Raw genomic sequence first — 18,454 nt, forward strand, 5'->3', positions numbered from 1 at the left:
AAAGTGTTCTACCTATGTTCATGGGTAGAAAGCTATGTTATAAAGGAAGGGCCAAAGTCACATGGGTACTATAATTAACTAGAAAGGATACAGGTATATATTATTTAACACAGAACTTGGCAAAGTATCTATGGGAAACAAGACAATTTAGTTAGAGACTTCCGAGAGAGTAACTGTGAAGATAGGAGGTGAGGCTATGATGTGCAGAAGGTTTTTTTCTGGGACCAGAAATAAAATACCTACATTCCACACCCCACTGGCATCCATGAGTAGGTACACAGGCAATGAGACATATGAGCATGTCAAAACACATCAGAAAACAATGGCTCTCCTGGCTTAAGCCAAACAGATATGAATTAAATGAGTACAACGCATGCACCCTCACTCCTCCCCCACTATACAAGTATGTGCACCATCATCACATATTACTGATACAGAATGTTAACGGGGGAAAATGCTAATGGTTAAAGTTATGGAAAAGGTTATCACATTTACTTATAATGGAAGGTTAGATAAATAACATTTGCAATTAAAATAAAAATACATTTGATTGCTTGATGATTGAGCCAGACACAGTTAGAAACAAAGAAAGGTAGTATCACTTGTCTGGAGGAAAAGAACTGTGCTTGGTAATACACATTAAATGCAATTGTCTATGTATGGATCAAGAAAAGGCAATAGAAATTATTCTGGCTAAAAGAAAATCAATGGAACTATTTACTCAGAACGAAACTGCAGTAAAAAAAGAACAATGAAACTGATGAAACCAGAACAAGCTGTCAGAAGGAGTGACTAGGAGACTAAACTATTAAACTATTCAAATCAATAAAATGTGATAAATATGCCACAGGAAGTCAGTTACTGACAATGAGAATATACAATATAAAGTAAAAAAGAAATAACACATAAAATTATAATGCAAACTGACTAAAAGAAGAAAATTAATATTCTTTAGAAAAGTTTCATCAGTAAATTGGAATTATTTGTTTGAGTTAAGGTCTTTGGTTTATTTAGCAAAGATGTGTTTGAAATTTTACAATTACTGTGGAAATGATTTGGGAAGAACAGCTATAGCTGTAATATGGGAACAGCCGAGTATAATGATTTTAAAACAGCTTTCACACCTTCAGTTAGGGAATAAGGATAAAGCATTCTTACTGTTTAGGATATTCTCCTAAGAAAGCTCCAAACCAGGGGATGAATAAATGGTTGGGAAAGAAAACAATTTTATAGACAGCAGTCTATAAAGTCCTAACCATTAGACCAAAGGTACATGTGATGCATCACTGTATTAAAAGCTGACACAGCAGCACAATATTACCGAGAATTTTAACTCTCTGAACATTTGTAGGCATTAGGTTTTACTGGTAAAGGAAGTGATAGGATAAATGTCTTTTAGCCCAATTTTACACAGCTAGTAAGAAGGTAAAAGTAATTAGAATTAAGGTCTTCTTTTAGTCCAATGCTATCCCTACTCAACTGTTGTTATTAAGAGCATTAAAGATGAAATACAATGAAAAAATGTAGCTACAAAACAAAAAAAGAAAAAGCAGAAGAAAATCTTAACAGTATAACTGATATAAAATAGAAAAAAGACCTGGTTTTTAAGTTAACTCCAAATTGACTATAAGGCTAGAAGGGAACCATAGTGGGCCAAAGGTGCCAGTGAAATAGTGGAAAATCATGTCATATAAAGAATAATTGAAAAAACAGATTTATTCTAAAATAGGGGAAGATGTGTAGAGGTGGGTGGTTGAAAGGTTGACACCTCTGATAAGTTGACTAGGTCTTAAAAAGATATAAAGGGCCACATCCTGTTGTAGTGGGCTGAATGGTGGCCCTCAAAATGGTATGTCTATGTTCTAATCCCGAGAACCTATGAATGTCACCTTCTTTGGAAGAAGAGTGTCTGCAGACAAAATTATGTTAAGGGTCTAGACATGAGGAGATTATACTGGTGGCCTCAGATTCAATGCAAATGTCCTTGGAAGAGACACAGAGGACAGGAAGTCAATGTGAAGACGGAAGCAGAGACTACAGTATCGTGGCCACAAGCCAAAGAAGCTGCCAACCATCAGAAGCAAGAAGAGGCATGGAATAGATTCTCCCCTACAGCCTCTGTAGGGAGTATAGTCCTGTGAAACTGAATACATATGCAGACTGGAGATTAGATCTCTGTGCAAAACAGGGTGAGCATAAGCCCAAAACAAATGAATTATACCTACCGGCAGTTTTTGGCACACTTTAAGTTACAAACATTCTATTACACCTGTCCCAAATTTTAACAAGGTATCTTCCCTGGCTGGAGGACTAACATGGGTGTTATTATACAAGGGTGATCCCTACACCTGGGAGAATAACTTAATTTTCTCTAAACACCTTTCCCATTCTAAAATTTCATGTATATCAATAGTCCATTTAAATTCAGGACTTACCAGCATTCAGTATTTAAAGTTGACCATAATAATGAAAGCATATAATATTACAACTCCTTATACTGTATGAAAACAGTAAAACTAACAGAATAATCCTAAATTCATACATGCCCTAATGATGACTCCATCCTTAGCCCCTCACAGACATTTAAGATGGATCCCCAAATAGGGTGGGTCTATTGGAATGTATGGCCAACTTTTGGTTCAAGATTATTTAAGATTCCAAGGGGACAACAGAAACTTCATAAAGGGGCGATTCTTAAAAGGTGCACTTGTCTAAGTATGACTGCGCTTTCCAAATGAATGGGCAATGGCTTCAGGAGCATAGTCGTCACGTGAATAATGAAGTGAGATGAATGAAGACTGACACTTTCCGGAAACCAAACCACCAAGGACAATGATGGTAGCCGCATGGTCTAAGTTTTGACACGTAATAAAATGCAAAGTGCTAGGCTGCTTGTAAAGATAAAACAAAACAAAGACTCTCATTTGTCAGACAATTTTGGGGAGAAGTATAAAATACTGGGCTCCTCTAGCTTCTTACAGAAATGTGTTGTGGGTTTAAAAATAGCTCATAAGAAGCAAAAGAGAAAAGAGGTGGGTGGCAATTAATAATTCTTTTTCTTTTTTTTTTTTTTTTTGAGATAGGGTTTTACTTTGTCACCAAAGCTGAAATGCAGTGGCACAATCACAGCTCACTGCAGTTTCAAACTCCTGGGCTCATGTGATCTTCCTGCTTCAGCCTCCCAGCAGCTAGGACTACAGGTACCCAGTAAGTCACCATGGTCAGCTAACTTAAAAACACGTTCTTGTTTTTGTTTTTGTAGAGATGGGGGTCTCGCTTTGTTGCCCAGGCTGGTCTCAAACTCCTGGGCTCAAGCAATCCTGCCTAAGCATCCCAAAGTGTTGGGATTAAGGTGTGAGCCACTGCATCCAGCCTAATTCTTAGTATTTAGTTTAAATGACTCAAATATATAAAAGAGTGTTTACCTGTTCTGTTTCAAAGATATCCCGAAGGTGTTCAAGGCCAAGGCTTTTTAGAAATTGGCTGATATTCATGTCAAGACCGGTAACTAAAACAGAAACATATTCAAGATTCTCAGAAATAATTCTCTAAATATAAAGAAAATTTCAGTATCCCTTTAAAGACATGACTCTGACAACCTTGGCTGTCAGATGATTTTACATGGCATAAAATAATACAGAATACATAGATTTAATTCAGACACTTTATTTCTGAAGTTGATTGAGAAACAAAAGCAGAGTGTTTTATCTTTATCAAATTAGAATTTATATCAATTCTAATATGGTTAGAATATAGAATTATAACTTACTGTAATTCATAAAAATATAGAGAATAATACTAATTTTAAAATATTATAGTATAATATTTATACTATAGAATGCTACTTATACAGAGAAATCTAAAGCTTTTAATGAATTAAAAAATCTAAATGTATCAGCTATCATTTCAGTTTTCATTCCTGAAACGACCTCAGTTGTGTTCCGACACATTTCAGGATAAGTGGTTCAGTAAGGTGCTGGCTGTAAACAGATGCTCTAGAATATACAGAAATAAGAACAATGGCAACGCCAAGAAATGTGGCCGTCTTCTATGAAGAAATATTTCTCATAAGATGTTGTGTGTATGAAAATTTCAGACAGGACGTCTCTAATTGAGGCGTTCAGTAATTATCAACAGAAAAAAGAAATTCTGCTCCACGAACAAAAGGCATAAATACAGAAGCATTCGCGGGGTCTCCTCACCTTCTCCTTCCTTCCTTTCTGTTCCCGCGGCGCCATCCCCTGCGTTGGCGGCTCCTCCTGCGGCCAACTCTGCTAGAGGGCCGGTGAGGTTGTCTACGCTGCTGGCAGCGGAGAGGCAGGGGGGGGTGGGTGCTGGTGAGATCAGAGAGGCACTCACTACAGTAGCCTGAGGTTTGAAACAGGTAGGTAAGGCCTCTGGGGGCATGGCATCTATCAGCAAAGCTCTGATATCGTCAGCCTGAAAAAATGGTTAAAAAAAACACATGAAAATACCATATATTGAAATGGTTAGTTTTTCACTAAGAACCAAATGCTTTGTGGATTTTTTCCTTAATGAATGCCTCATTGTCTATCCCCTTCTGGTTTTTGATCATTCTTTCTCCTATCCACAGCTCCAAAGAGTTTCAGTAGTTTCAGTAGAAAGAATTGGAGAAACCATGTAATTTTTAAAAATATTTCTTCTTTCATTAAAAAAAAGCACTTTCAGTGTTAACTGTCACCCTTCTTTAGAAAAATTTCCATATTTACTATATTTTCTTTATGTTTAAACAGCTATAATAATCTGGTTATTTACTTCACACTTAATAGTGTCATGTAAAATTAGCATCTGGTGAAATTTCAAAGGGATGACACTCAGCTCATTTATTCATAAACTTTACAGTTTTTAAGTATTAGATGCAATTGCTTTTCGAGTATGTGGGAGATAGTCTCCAGAGACAGCCAGCCATCAATTCTTTCCTCCCGTCATGCATGTCTCCCCTTGAATTTCCACCCCCCTTGAATGTGCTTTGCCCTGTGAGTTGTCTTGCCCAACAGAATGCAGAAGTGATGTTCTGAGGCTTCTGAGCCAGGCTTTAAGTGGATTGGCAGTGTCTACTTTTACTCTCTTAGAAGCCATCTGCCATGCTGTACAGAAGTTTGGGCTAGACTACTGAGTGGTGAGATCCTATGCAGGGAGAGCCCTGCAGGATGAAAGGCTATCTTGGAAGCTCCAGCCTCTGCTGAGTTCCCAGGTGCAGGTAACTACAAAACCAGCAGAACTGCCCAGCTGAGCCCAGTCACCTCCCAGAAGTGTGAGAAACAACAAATCGTCATGTTAAACCCTCACTGGGTTTGGGGGTGGCTTAGTGTGCAGCAACAGAGAAATGAAATGCACACCAGTACCGGGAAGTGGGGTGCTGGTGGACATGTGGCTTTGGTTGGAGGTGTGAAGGGTGGCCTGGTTATTGCTGACGGAGGCTGTGAGTGGAAGACAGGCAAGTGCTACTGAAGGCAAGAGAAAGGGGACTGATGCTGTGTAGCAGAAAGTTTGGCAACACTGGCACATAAAGTCTTATGGAAGGCAGAACGTGAACCTAAATAAACTTGTAAATTTGGCTAAGGAAATTTCCAGAACAAATTTTGCCTCGCCAGCTGGACTGGTATGTTTACCTGCCCATGATAAGGTACAGGAAGAGAGAAAGGAACTGTTTAGTTCTCTTTAAGGAAAAGTATTCACCCAAGATTTGCTAGGTTAGAAAATAAAATTATTCACCATTCCCAGCCTCTCCATCAGCAAAAGTTTCTTCAAGTAAGGCATAGCCTCAGGCCAAAGGTCAAATCCAGGGTGCTGACAGGAAAACATGGCCTCAGAATAAAAATCAACCAGAAGTATAGATATATTACCTCAAAATCTTTAAAAAACCTCTAAGGTGGTACCTTGTGAATTCCCTTGGTTAGATGAAAGAGCTTCGAAGGGTCTTATGGGCATTGCCCCACTGCACTTTGACTTGGAATCCATATTACAGAAGGACTTGTCTTGAAAAGATTTGTGGGTGGGGCTTTTGGCTGATGGAGTGGTGCGTAATTTGATGGGAAATCCAAAAGTTTATAAAGGAAGAGTTGTACTAGTTTGACTAAAAGGGACAGGTAGATTAAAATAGTAAAAGGCTTAGGGTCCCCAAAATTTCTACGAGCAGGGAACAGGTGGAGAAAGCCATTTGGCTGTAAATATGATCCATTTCTTATGAAAAGACAAGGATAATTCAGAGGGCATGGCCAAGAGCTACAGAGGCTGGGTACAGTGGCTCACACCTGCAATCCCAGCACTTTGGGAGCCTGAGGAAGGAGGCTGAGGGAGGAGCCCAGGAGTTCAAGTCTAACCTGGGCAACATAGCAACACCCTGTCTCTACAAAAAGTAAAAAAAAAAAAAAAAAAAAAAAGCCAGGCACAGTGGCACGTGCCCGTAGTCCCAGCTATTTAGGAGACTGAGGTGGAGGGATGGCTTGAATCTGGGAGGTCAAGGTTGTGGTGAGCCATGATCATGCCACTGCACTCCGGCCTGGGTGACAGACCAGACTGTATCTCAAGAGAAAGAAAAAAAAAGAAAGGAAAAAAAAAAAAATACAGCCACAGTGAACCACTCTCTGGGAGCAGAACTGGGCCCTAATCAGGCACCATTCCTGATAACTCGTGCCTAGCTGAATCTTAGAACTGCTAAGGACCCAGTGATGACTATCTGTGCCCCTTGTTGGTTGGGGGAGCATGTGGCAGGTGAGTGTAATTTGAATGTGGGAAAAATAGATTTAATTTGTAGTCACAGGGAAGACTGTGGCTGATTAAAGATGGCCATGAAATTTTTGCTTCTCCTTTCAAAGAAGGTGGAATCTATTTTCCTATCCCTTGAACCTGAGCTGAGTTCATGACTCGCTTTGCACAACAGAACGTGGCGGAAGTGACAGCATGTCAGTTCCAGGCTAAGCCTTAAAGAACAATGGCAGCCTCTGTTTTCTCCCTCTTGAGATGCAATTATTCGGTGAAGAAATTCTAACAAGACTACTTAATGATGAGATGCCACGTGGGACTGGAGAGGCCCCAGTCTTCTAGTTGTATTTGTCAAGGCCCCAGGCATATGAGTGAAGCTGTCTTTATGTTTCTGCCCCAGCCACCAGCTATATGCAATTACACAAGTGACCCCAGGTAAGACCAGAATCTCCTAGCCAACATACAGAATCAGAAGAAATAATACATCATTATTTTAAGCCACTAAGTGTTTTGAAACAGTTACTCAGCAATAAATGAAACAGAATATAACTTGAAAAAACATTTCTGGCTTAAAAAATTAGAAATTATTGTGACTATACAGTAAGTCCTCGATTTTCAGAAAGTTCAGGGAAGAGGATGTGGTGCTTACCTTTGACTCTGCAGTTAAATAATACTGCCCAGAGTTAATTTTTCTTTGACTATCTCACAGACTTAGGTAAGTCATCATGAACATTAGTTGCTCTACAATAACATGCCAAATATAGAAGGTACGAGATATTTTACTAAATGTAATTCTTTGACGGTACACTCTAAAAATGTGTTTTCTTATGATTCATGTTTTACTAGCAGGCTAAGAATGGCAAAAAAAAATTACACTAACTTACTGATTAGTTTGCCTTAAGAGTTTTAAATTATATTTTCATAGAAAAAGTGTGAACTCCAAAAATTTTCAGAAGGAGATCTCTGTTCTCAGTGAAATAAACATGACTCAAAGTAAGCTGGTGAGCCCGAGAATTTAATGTCATCTCTGAAAGTATAAGAAACAATACTCAGTATCTGAAATGAGGACTTACTGTTGCCAGATCCAGAGGCGTCTGGCCTTCCTGGTTCTTCATGGTGGGGTCTGCACCATGCGCTAGAAGGAGGGCACACAGCTGCGTCCTTCCTTTCTGGGCTGCTTCATGGAGAGGAGTAAATGCCCACTTATCTGTTGCATTTACACACGTGTTGTATTTTATCAATAATGCCGCTATGTCAACATGCTGAAGAAAAAGAAAAGGATACAAAGTTAAGAATGAGATCATCTGGTAAAGCACCATCGTGTATACTTGTTTTTATTTAATAATTCACTCTCTCTATATCTCCATTTTCACCCTTAACAGAAGTTTCTTCTAAAAAATAAAAAAGAATTTCAGTCTTCTACCTACACTTTGGACTCCATCTTTTCTTGCCTCCTTCAAAATCTCAATTACACAACTATACTATTATCCTGTAACTGTTCATGGGCTTTTTTTTTTTTTTTTTTTTTTACAAAAAAAATTCATCCTAATATATTCAGCTTTATTTTAAAAACAAATACGATGTAAGGTGTTTCATTTTGTAAAGTGAAACTAGTACCTAATTCAAGTCTTCTGTTAATGGTCTAATCTATCTGCCAAACTTTTCAAACACGCATTCTATTCACATTGATTCTCTTATCTTCCCATTTCTTTTCTAACCTAATGCAATCAGATTTACTGAAAAACCCATCTCAAAGATTCTCAATGTTTTTGCTTCAGCCTTTGAAAAAGCAACATAACATTTTATGAAAATTGGTCTATTATGTCTAAATGATTGAGGGGTAGAGGAAATGTTAGCAGCAGACATGCTAATAACCTGGGCGTGAGGTGATGAGACTCTGAACCGTTGACAGTTACAGAAAAATGGAAAACAAGGGCTAAATCTGAGAAATTTTGAAAGAAAAAAAACTGGGTTTAGAAAGCCAAATTCACAACATACAAGAAAAAGTCAAAGACGACTACATTTTTTGGGAAGGGGGGGGAAGGAGGGGAGAATCTAGAAGATTAGAAAATAAGATAGAACTATTAACAGAAATTGAGTTGTAAAGTTTAAGTAGAGGCTGGGTGCGGTGGCTCATGCCTGTAATCCTGGCACTTTGGGAGGCTGAGGTGGGCGGAGCACCTGAGGTCAGGAGTTCGAGACCAGCCTGGCCAACATAGTGAAACCCCGTCCCTACTAAAAATACAAAAATTAGCTGGGAATGGTGGTGCAAGCCTGTAATCCCAGCTACTTGGGAGGCTGAGGCAAGAGACTCGCTGGAACCCAAATGGCAGAAGTTGCAGTGAGCTGAGATCGCAGCACTGCACTCGAGCCTGCGTAACAGAGCAAGGCTCCATCTCAAAAAAAAAGGAAGTTTAAGTAGATATGAAACTCTCAGATAAGGCTCATTGAGGTAGTAGGCACCTTCTGAAGTAAAACATCCAGGTAAAGACATTCTGTAGATGGTTTGTCAGAAGAGGTTGGAGCACAGTCAAGGGGGCATCATTCACTCATTCACTCACTCTCCCACCACTCACCCACCAGTCAGCATCTGCTCAGTACCTACAGAGGGCTGAGGACTGGGGCTGGGGGCTCCAGGGAGATTACGAAACGGAACAGTGGATTAATAGTTGTAGCTACTTGACAAATGAGCTCATTAAGGAAAGGAATACAGAAAGGTAATTACGAGGTGGATACAACCTTGAAAACAACAGTATTTTGGACAAGGAGAATGGAAGAAAAATCCTCAGAGGAGACAAAAGGAAAAATGGAAGCTGGAGAAGAACTATAAAGGAGCAGGACTATAAAAGCCAATATAGGAGCAAGTTCCATGGAGACCAGGTTCACTCAAGTAAGAGCTCCATATAGCAAAAGGTTTCAGCTTCTTCTCAAAAATCCTTATAAAATAAGCTAAGACAATCAATTACACAATAGGCACTACTGATTCAACAGATAGGCTTTTTAAGAATATTAAAAATAGGCCGGGCGCGGTGGCTCACGCCTGTAATCCCAGCACTTTGGGAGGCCGAGACGGGCGGATCACGAGGTCAGGAGATCGAGACCATCCTGGCTAACACGGTGAAATCCCGTCTCTACTAAAAATACAAAAAAACTAGCCGGGCAAGGTGGCGGGCGCCTGTAGTCCCAGTGACTCGGGAGGCTGAGGCAGGAGAATGGCGTAAACCCGGGAGGCGGAGCTTGCAGTGAGCTGAGATCCGGCCACTGCACTCCAGCCTGGGCGACAGAGCGAGACTCCGTCTCAAAAAAAAAAAAAAAAGAATATTAAAAATAACTTGTATATTTTTATAAATACATTTAGGATGTTAGGCTGGTTACCACTTAAGTATTTCTGAGATCCATTTCAACTCCAATATACTATAATTCGGTGCAATTAGCACATTTGTGTCCCTTACAGACACATTTCCAGGCATAACTTGGTCAGTTTGGATAATTAACTCAAAAGCACATTATCTGTTGAGAATACATTTCTAACTCACGCTGCTGCTCAACTACCATACATTGAGGTTTTTAAGGAAGACATTTATGAGAACGGTAAAAGACAGGGAAGGCCAAGAAAGTTCCCAAGGTGCTACTAAATGCGTGCCACTTTCTATGTTCCTTAAGATACCATTGTCTTCCCTGCACTCTTGAAGACACTCACTTGAAAAAGAACAGGCACTTTTTCCGAGGTAGTAGTTAACTTTATGTAATATAAATATCTGTATTTCCTAATTTTAGAAATAGTAGTTTCTGAAAACGAAGTGAAGAACATTTATCTAAAAAGAAAAGTACAGATCAGTCAACTACTAAGGAAAGGTTCCACATTTGCTCTAATAATACAAAGCAAAAAACTGCCAAAAAACCAAAAATAGGCCAGGTGCAGTGGCTCACTCCTGTAATCCCAACACTTTGGGAGGCTGAAGCCAGCAGATCATTCGAGGTCAGGAGTTTGAGACCAGCCTGGCCAACATGGTGAAACCCCATCTCTGCTAAATTACAAAAATTAGCTGGGTGTGGCACCACACACCTGTAATCCCAGCTACTCGGGAGGCAGAAGAATCGCTTGAATACGGGAGACGGAGGTTGCAGTGAGTTAAGACTGCCCCACTGCATTCCAGCCTGGGTGAAGAGAGAGTGAGATTCCATCTCAAAACAAAACAAAACAAAAAACCCCATAAACAAAAAATAAAATAAAAAAGCTGTATAACCAGACTAAGGCTTCTCAGAACAGGATATGTTTGGTGATTCTTCTGGCATTATACTATCACTATAAAGTGAATTCTATAGCTCAATTATTTTTAAATTTTCTAACACAAAAGATGAAAACAGAGGTACCACTTGTGGTATTATCAAAATCACCTAAAACAAAACCAAACTTAGTAATTTATCTTCCTTATTCAGCTATATGTTGAAAAAAGGCAGTAATTTTTAAGTTAACCCAAAAGCACAGAATAATTTCAAGCTTCTCCCCAATGAGGTTACAAGCTATTGAAACTGTTTCTGATGATTACTTTTATTGAACTCCCATGTTTATTGGCAGAATAATATTATTTGGTAGACTAATTTACACAGGCTTCCAAAATTACAAAAAGTCCAAGGAAAATTACATGTTTGTGTATATGTGTATAAAATGAATTGTATTATCTAGTATGTATTATTAAGCTTTCTTTATATTGAAGTTATAGTTTATGCTTGGACAAACCAATTACATGCTTGTGAAATTTTCCGACAAATGTCTGAAAGAACAATGAACAGGAAGGAGTACATTCCTACCCAAATAGACTAAAAATACAGTTCTTAAGCTGTTTAATTCTTTTAAGTAGCTACACCACAGAGGCAAAAATAGTAACTGGAATTTAAGGCTGACAAATCCAATAAATAGCATTTCAATTCTATTCAACACAGTATATAAGAGCAAAAGCACTGAACTAGATGGTCCAGAAAAGAAACTGATCTCTGTTGGAATGTTTCCAGGAGAAACAGACAATTTAACATAGTTTCAGAATCCAGCTGCAATACAAAATGCTTTAAATGACAAATACAACATAAAAAGACTGGGAAGCCTTTAATTTTAAAAAGCTGGGAAGTAGGGGAAAGAGAAATGTGCTTAGCTTCAGTTAAAGCCATTTAACTGTACAGGTGCTTTATTACAGTTATGTCATGAAATTCCCCAGATATTATCCATTTTAGAGAAAGCACTGGAAAATAAAAACAATTGAGAGAAAATATATCAGCCAATTGATTTACTCTTATAAGATATGAATTTACATGCTTCGTCATAGTAAGTATCAATGCCATTTACTGACTAGCAGAAAAGTTAACTGTCTTGCGTAAACATGCATTCAAATATAATACAAGGCATTATAATATAAAGAACACCAACACATAAGGCACACTACCACTAATATCAGCTCTCATGCAACTTGTAATTTTTATTGATGCTTCTTAAATAAATATGTATTTTTTTCTCCATTTGGAAAAACTGAGGTTCTTTTTATACAAAAAAGGCTCAAAGACACACAGAGCAGACTGGGCTCTCTAGCGGAAAAAAGGTAAATATGTATGAAGGAATAATGAATAAGAAATAACTGTGTAAGTAAATAACTAGGTAATTTCACAGCTACCTCAGATTATTATTTCATCCTCAGGCCAGTCAATTAATCTGTGTTTATTTAATACAAATACTGAGCCAAATATATAGATTGTTCCTAAAGCTGTGAGATGTAAGAGTGACATGCAGCCCTTATTCTGACTGGCTCAGTACAGAGGCTGTGGGAAGTGAGGAATTTACTTATTTTTAGTATCTCTATAGATATAGAGATAGATATATACTTTTTGGTAGAAATGGGGTCTCGCTATGTTGCCTAGGCTGGTCTTGAACTCTTGGGCTCAAACGATCCTCCCGCCTCAGCCTCCCAAAGTGCTGGGATTATAAGCACGAGCCATTGCACCCAGTCATGAAGCAAGTTATTTTATAATAACAGTATTACCTTGCATTTTTATAATCCCTTACATTAGATAAAGGAATTTCCACATGCACGGTCTCATTTAATCATTACAACAACCTGGAAAGAAGGTCTTGGAATCCAACTTTTACTACTGAGAAAACTGAAGATGAGAAAAATTTAGGCACTTGCTGAAGACTACTGGGTTATAAAACAGAAGAGGAAAGATGAGATCCCAGATATTCAGACTCTAAGTTCAGGTTTCTCCATTAAACCACAGATGCCTGCAGACTGTGCTAGACTAAAACACAAGAGCCATTTTCCTTCCAAGCTGAAAATGGGAAAGAGAATAATATTAGGAAGAAGAAATTATTTAAGTAGAGATCCCTGGGTAACACTATACCTACAACTGCTCTATAAATTGCTTAATTTTCAGTATAGAAGCTCTATTCCAGACGATATGCCACAGAAAATCTACTCCACAAAATGATTATATGTGGCCAGGCTAGTTCAAGCATCATCAAATTCATGGGATGAATATAGAATAATCAGTGTTTTGCCATCCTAATAGAAATGTAGACTGGAGCCCTATGATTTCATTAAAATGTCCAGCCAAGGCAGGATAGAATGAATAAAAAGGAACTTTTGAAAGATACACAGATTTATCAGTCTACATATAATAGAAACATAGTTATATCTACTCTTTAGCTGAGGGGAGACAACATAGCTTTTTACACTTTTTATATTGTGTTAATATTAGTACTCCTTAAATATATAAATATACGTATTTATTAGTACTCCTTAAATATATATGTGGATATATATATCCTTAAATATATAAGTATACATATTTAAGGAGTACAAATAAATACTCCTTAATTTAATTCATTATATTTTAAATATTTATTTATAAATATTTATTTAATATTTATTTATAAATATTTATTTAATATTTATTTAAAATATAATTATACAGAGATACGGTCTCACTATGTTGCCCAGGGTGGTCTCAAAATCCTGGCCTTAAACCATATTGCTGTCTCAGCCTCCCAACGTGCTGAGATTACAGATGTGAGCCACCATGCCTAGCCTTACTTTAAGTCTATTAATTGAGATTAAGAGAAATACTGACTTAATATGGTTACTGACTGGTTACTCATAATAGATGATAGGTTTTACAAGTGGCGCTAAATAAAATTATTTTGCAGAGCAGAGACTCTGAATGGGGAAAATACCAACCGGGAGTCACTGTGGGTCATGTGAGATTGCTGAGGGAATGAGGGAAGTGGGTTGCCCATGTTAAAAAACAAACAAACAAAAAAGTATTATCACACTCATGTATCTGACCAAAAAAAAAAAAAAAAAAAAAAAAAGTCTAGAAACCACCAAAGTGAAAGTTTGTCAAAAAAGTGATAGTCACCAACTCGTGGATGCCTGATTTTTAAATTTACAAGTTTAATACATGAAAAAATTTTTTTAGTGACTCAATCCACCCTCACAATGAGGTAAAAATATTTGCTATAAACATATTATGTAGCCCATTTGCCTTCTTCCATACAAGGATGAGATGAACCAGGCTGATCAAAACCTCTATCAAATGCGCTTTACATAGCCTGGATAATTTTTTGTTTATTTTCACCTCAGTAAGTTACCTTCATTTACAAACAGCTAAGCAGTAGGGATTTAACAAACATAAAAAGAGATAGTGAAAAAAAGTGTTCATTATTTTTTTTCACTTGGAGTTAGAAAAGGAGAAGGGGAGTTATGGGTGATGGTGAATTAAGTTTATGAAAATGAAAGAGGGGACTTCTGGTCAGGAGACTGATTGCATTACACCTCTCTTCAGCTGACAGCAAGTCAGCCTCAAGGGAACATGAGGTTAGACAAGGTCGACCAGCACTCTACGTTACGCTTGAGCCACAAGAGAACCACTGTACATTTTAGTCTCTTCACAGTGGTCTTCAAGTGACACACATGTAGAGTAAGTAACATCTTAACTGATGGGGATCAAAAGGTAAAATACTTACTTTATAAATTAACTTTTCTTTTCTTTATCCTCTGTGACAGCTATAGAGACTGTGCAAGGTGAAGACTAATGGAGTAGAACACATCTTAACACTAGCCCATGAGAAGAATGAGGATCAAAAGGTAAAATACTTTATAAATTTGTTCTTTTCCTTATCCGCTGTGACTGCTATAAAGACTGTGAAAGGTGCAAGCTAATGGAGTAGAACTTCCCTACATCCACAATGTATGGGATCTACTGTAGTCTACACAGTTGACAGTGTTAACATAAGCTTTACTAGATCGGTTCATTATTATAATTCTACGGCCACCACCTGTCCTTACTCATAGCAAGTTTACAGAGAAGATAAAAGATCTAATTTCCGTTCTACTGATCCCATTGGCTTTATAAACTCTTAACTGAAGCTAAGCAAAAGGATTAGTAGAATACCATATGAAGAAAACAATTATGCTAAGAAGTGCTGAAAATTAGTCTCCAAATGATATACATGTATAGTTATAACTTAAGGGTCAAGAATTACACGTAATGTATATGTAGTATGTTAGCAGCAAATATTTAGCATGCCAAGTCTTTGATAGAAGTATTTGTTGTTCAGAGAAATTGAGAACCTTATGTGAAGGAAGGTTAAAATTTATATGAATTGTAATAAAAGATTACTCATCTTTAGAAAGATTAAATACTGTAGTTTCAAGACGATTTCAGTACTAATACTTATTAAATATAATTTCGATTAATTTATATCATACTTGGAGGCATAATTTTCTTTCCGAAAAGTGGATTGTTGCTTTCCTTAAAAGTATCCCCCACTCAGATTTGTCATACAGATCTTTGTAGAATGGGCTTGAGAGATGACAGTCTCATTACGAAGGGCCAGGGAGAAGGCAGCAGGAGGAAGAATAAGGTAATCAAGGTGGTTGGTTTGGTTTGGTTTTTACTTACAGTTTGTCAGGCTTTTGCAAATCTAGAAACCACCTTCTATCAATAGTGATTCCAACTGTGAGAACACCTGGTATGTATGAACTGGCATCTGTGGGTTTTTATAGTCAAGAAGGGATTAAGTGGATGAACTGTCAAGCACATGAGCATTCCTCCTATTTCTGCCGTGAGCCATCGGGCTTGAGTGAGCCTTAGTTACTTTCACTCAGTTCTGACATATGGCATCAAGGCACTGCAATCCATTTCTCTTCCTCTTACAACTGATGATAGTGTTTGAAAGGATAGCTCTGGACTCCACTGGGAGGTTTTACATGTAATTCCTACTCTATGGAACCATATATATCAACTGCTCAGCCATTTAATGTTTTTTTTTTAGATAAGGTCTCACTATGTTGACCAGGCTTGGCCTTGAACTCCTGGGCTCAAGCGATCTTCCCACCTCAGCCTCCTGAATGGCTGGAATTACAGGCACATGCCACTGTGCCTGGCTACTCGAATATTTTTAAGGTGCTGAAGATAAATGTAAGCCACCATACTTTCCATGCCTGTGTAACAGCCACACAGCTTTTATAGTTTTTAAAATCGACTTGAAGTACAGTTAAGAAATTGATATTTATTATATTATTTTATATTAAATATATTATATTATTGATAAATATAAACTGAACACCCATTACATGCCTATTATTGTGCTTGATAATGTGCTGAGACCAAAAAGCAATAAAAAACATGATTGTTGGCCAAAAGGTAGTTAAGCTTAGCTGGGAAGAAACGCCAAAACTCTGAACAAAAGATTAAAATTGTGCTAAATCATGCTATTAGTTAGATATCTACTCACTTAACCATAGTATGCATTTAACAAAGTCGTAAATGCCAGGGAAGTTTTCTAGATTTTATTTTATTTTATTTATTTATTTATTTAATTTATTTTTGAGACGGAGTCTTGCTCTGTGGCCCAGGCTGGAGTGCAGTGGCACAATCTCAGCTCACTGCAAGCTCCGCCTCCCAGGCTCACACCATTCTCCTGCCTCAGCCTCCTGAGTAGCTGGGACTACAGGCACCTGCCACCATGCCTGGCCAATTTTTTGTATTTTTAGTAGAGACGGGGTTTCACCGTGTTAGCCAGGATGGTCTTGATCTCCTGACCTCATGATCCGCCTGCCTCGGCCTCCCAAAGTGCTGGGATTACAGGTGTGAGCCACCGCGCCCGGCCAGTTTTCTAGCTTTCAACGTTAGTATGCTTACCCCGTAAGATGCTGCATTATGAAGAGGAATTAAACCACCCTTGTCCTGGGCATTAACATCAGCTCCATGCTCTAGAAGATATTCAGCTACTTCCAGGTTATTGTAGCCTGCTATTTAGAGTAAAAAAAATACAGGAAACGTGTCAGCTTAAAAGAAAAAAAAATACATACATATAAAATAAGGACCAGAAAATGTTAAGGTTTTAATACTTTTTGCTTCAAAAGTTAATACGATTATCTCATAATGGAGGGACTTCACAATAAGAAATTATACAAAACTATGTCAATCAAGAGCATTTTACTAAGTAGTCCCATTTATGTTCAGCATGGCTTTCATCTTTTAGTACACTGTATCAGGTGTCCGAGAAAGGAAAAGGAGGCATGGAGGCACTGGGGGCGCTCACCTGCCAGGTGCAGAGGGGTTGAATTTCTGCCCTGGGTGTCTCTGCAGTTGATATTCTCGGGGGTACAGAGCTTCTGCACTCTTGCCAGGCAGCCCTTCTTGGCAGCATCCAACAAGGCAGCATCCCCTCTCAGTAAGTCCTGAATATCTGTGTCTCCTTCCTTTACCAAATCCAAAGGTGTATTTCCATCTCTGTTCTTTTTAGTTGGATCTGCTCCATGCTACAAAGAAGAAAAGCCAAATGGGGTTTGTATTTACTATAGTATCTTTCTGTAGTAAGTAGGTAGGTAGGTAGGTAGGTAGGTAGGTAGGTAGGTAGGTACTTAATTTACTCTACCTTTGTTCCTCCAGGGGAAGATATCTACTCTATATGCATTTTGAAAAACACTTTGCAAAATTCCTACTTAGCAATATAATGGATCAGCTTTCTAACTATTAATACTACTCAGTAAAAGCTTCAGGATCAACGGTGATGATGAAGTAGGGAGAGTGTTAAGTATCTTTGAGATAACTTGTTTAATATACTTTTTCTCCAACTCCAAGTTGTCTTTGGAAACCTATTTTACTTTGAAGAATAGCATGGATGTTAATTTTGACCAGATTCAATTACATAAAGATATTCAGTAGCTATGAAAAAGAAGAGAGTAGAGTAAGACACACTGGTAAAAAAGGACTTAATTCTAAAGGCCATCTTTAGAATTAGTTAAGAATAAAGTTTGGTAACATTTTTAATATTTTTATCCTAAGTCTTAATATCTACCATGAAATTAGATATAAATGTATTAAAAATTATAGACTTTAAAAGTTTAATTACCAACACCTATTAAATAAAGTAAATAGAAGTCAGTAATTTTTATTATGGGTTGGCCACAAACTGTCATGGGCTCACTGCGGAAATTAGTTGTAAGTCAAGTTGGACAATGGATTCACAATGACTTGGAAGTTATTTCTTACCAACCAGTGATGATAAAAATGAGTATCAGATATTGTGTTTTTCTCAAGATTCATAAGAACATATTTGATATCATAAAAGTGAAGGGAGAAGAATTTTATTTAAACACATCAATTTTTTTTTCTGTAGTTAAAAAAAGCAAGAGAAAATCTCATATATACACATCTGGTCATTTTTAAAAAA

The 18,454-nt window shown here is 37.7% G+C and overlaps 1 protein-coding gene across 2 annotated transcripts in view; it reads right to left on the reverse strand.

The window, feature by feature from the left end:
- TNKS (tankyrase) overlaps positions 1-18,454 on the reverse strand; it is a 217,619-nt gene that overhangs the window by 27,261 nt on the left and 171,904 nt on the right. For both annotated transcript variants that reach the window (XM_023225271.2, XM_023225270.3), the window contains exons 16-20: positions 17,321-17,540; positions 16,918-17,027; positions 7,800-7,988; positions 4,203-4,440; positions 3,426-3,508 (exon numbers count right to left, since the gene is read on the reverse strand). In XM_023225271.2, the coding sequence (XP_023081039.1) occupies positions 3,426-3,508; positions 4,203-4,440; positions 7,800-7,988; positions 16,918-17,027; positions 17,321-17,540 (840 nt within the window). The remainder of the gene's footprint in view (positions 1-3,425; positions 3,509-4,202; positions 4,441-7,799; positions 7,989-16,917; positions 17,028-17,320; positions 17,541-18,454) is intronic.

This window comes from Piliocolobus tephrosceles, chromosome 7 (genome assembly GCF_002776525.5).
Source record: "Piliocolobus tephrosceles isolate RC106 chromosome 7, ASM277652v3, whole genome shotgun sequence".
Classification (NCBI taxonomy): Eukaryota; Metazoa; Chordata; class Mammalia; order Primates; family Cercopithecidae; genus Piliocolobus; species Piliocolobus tephrosceles.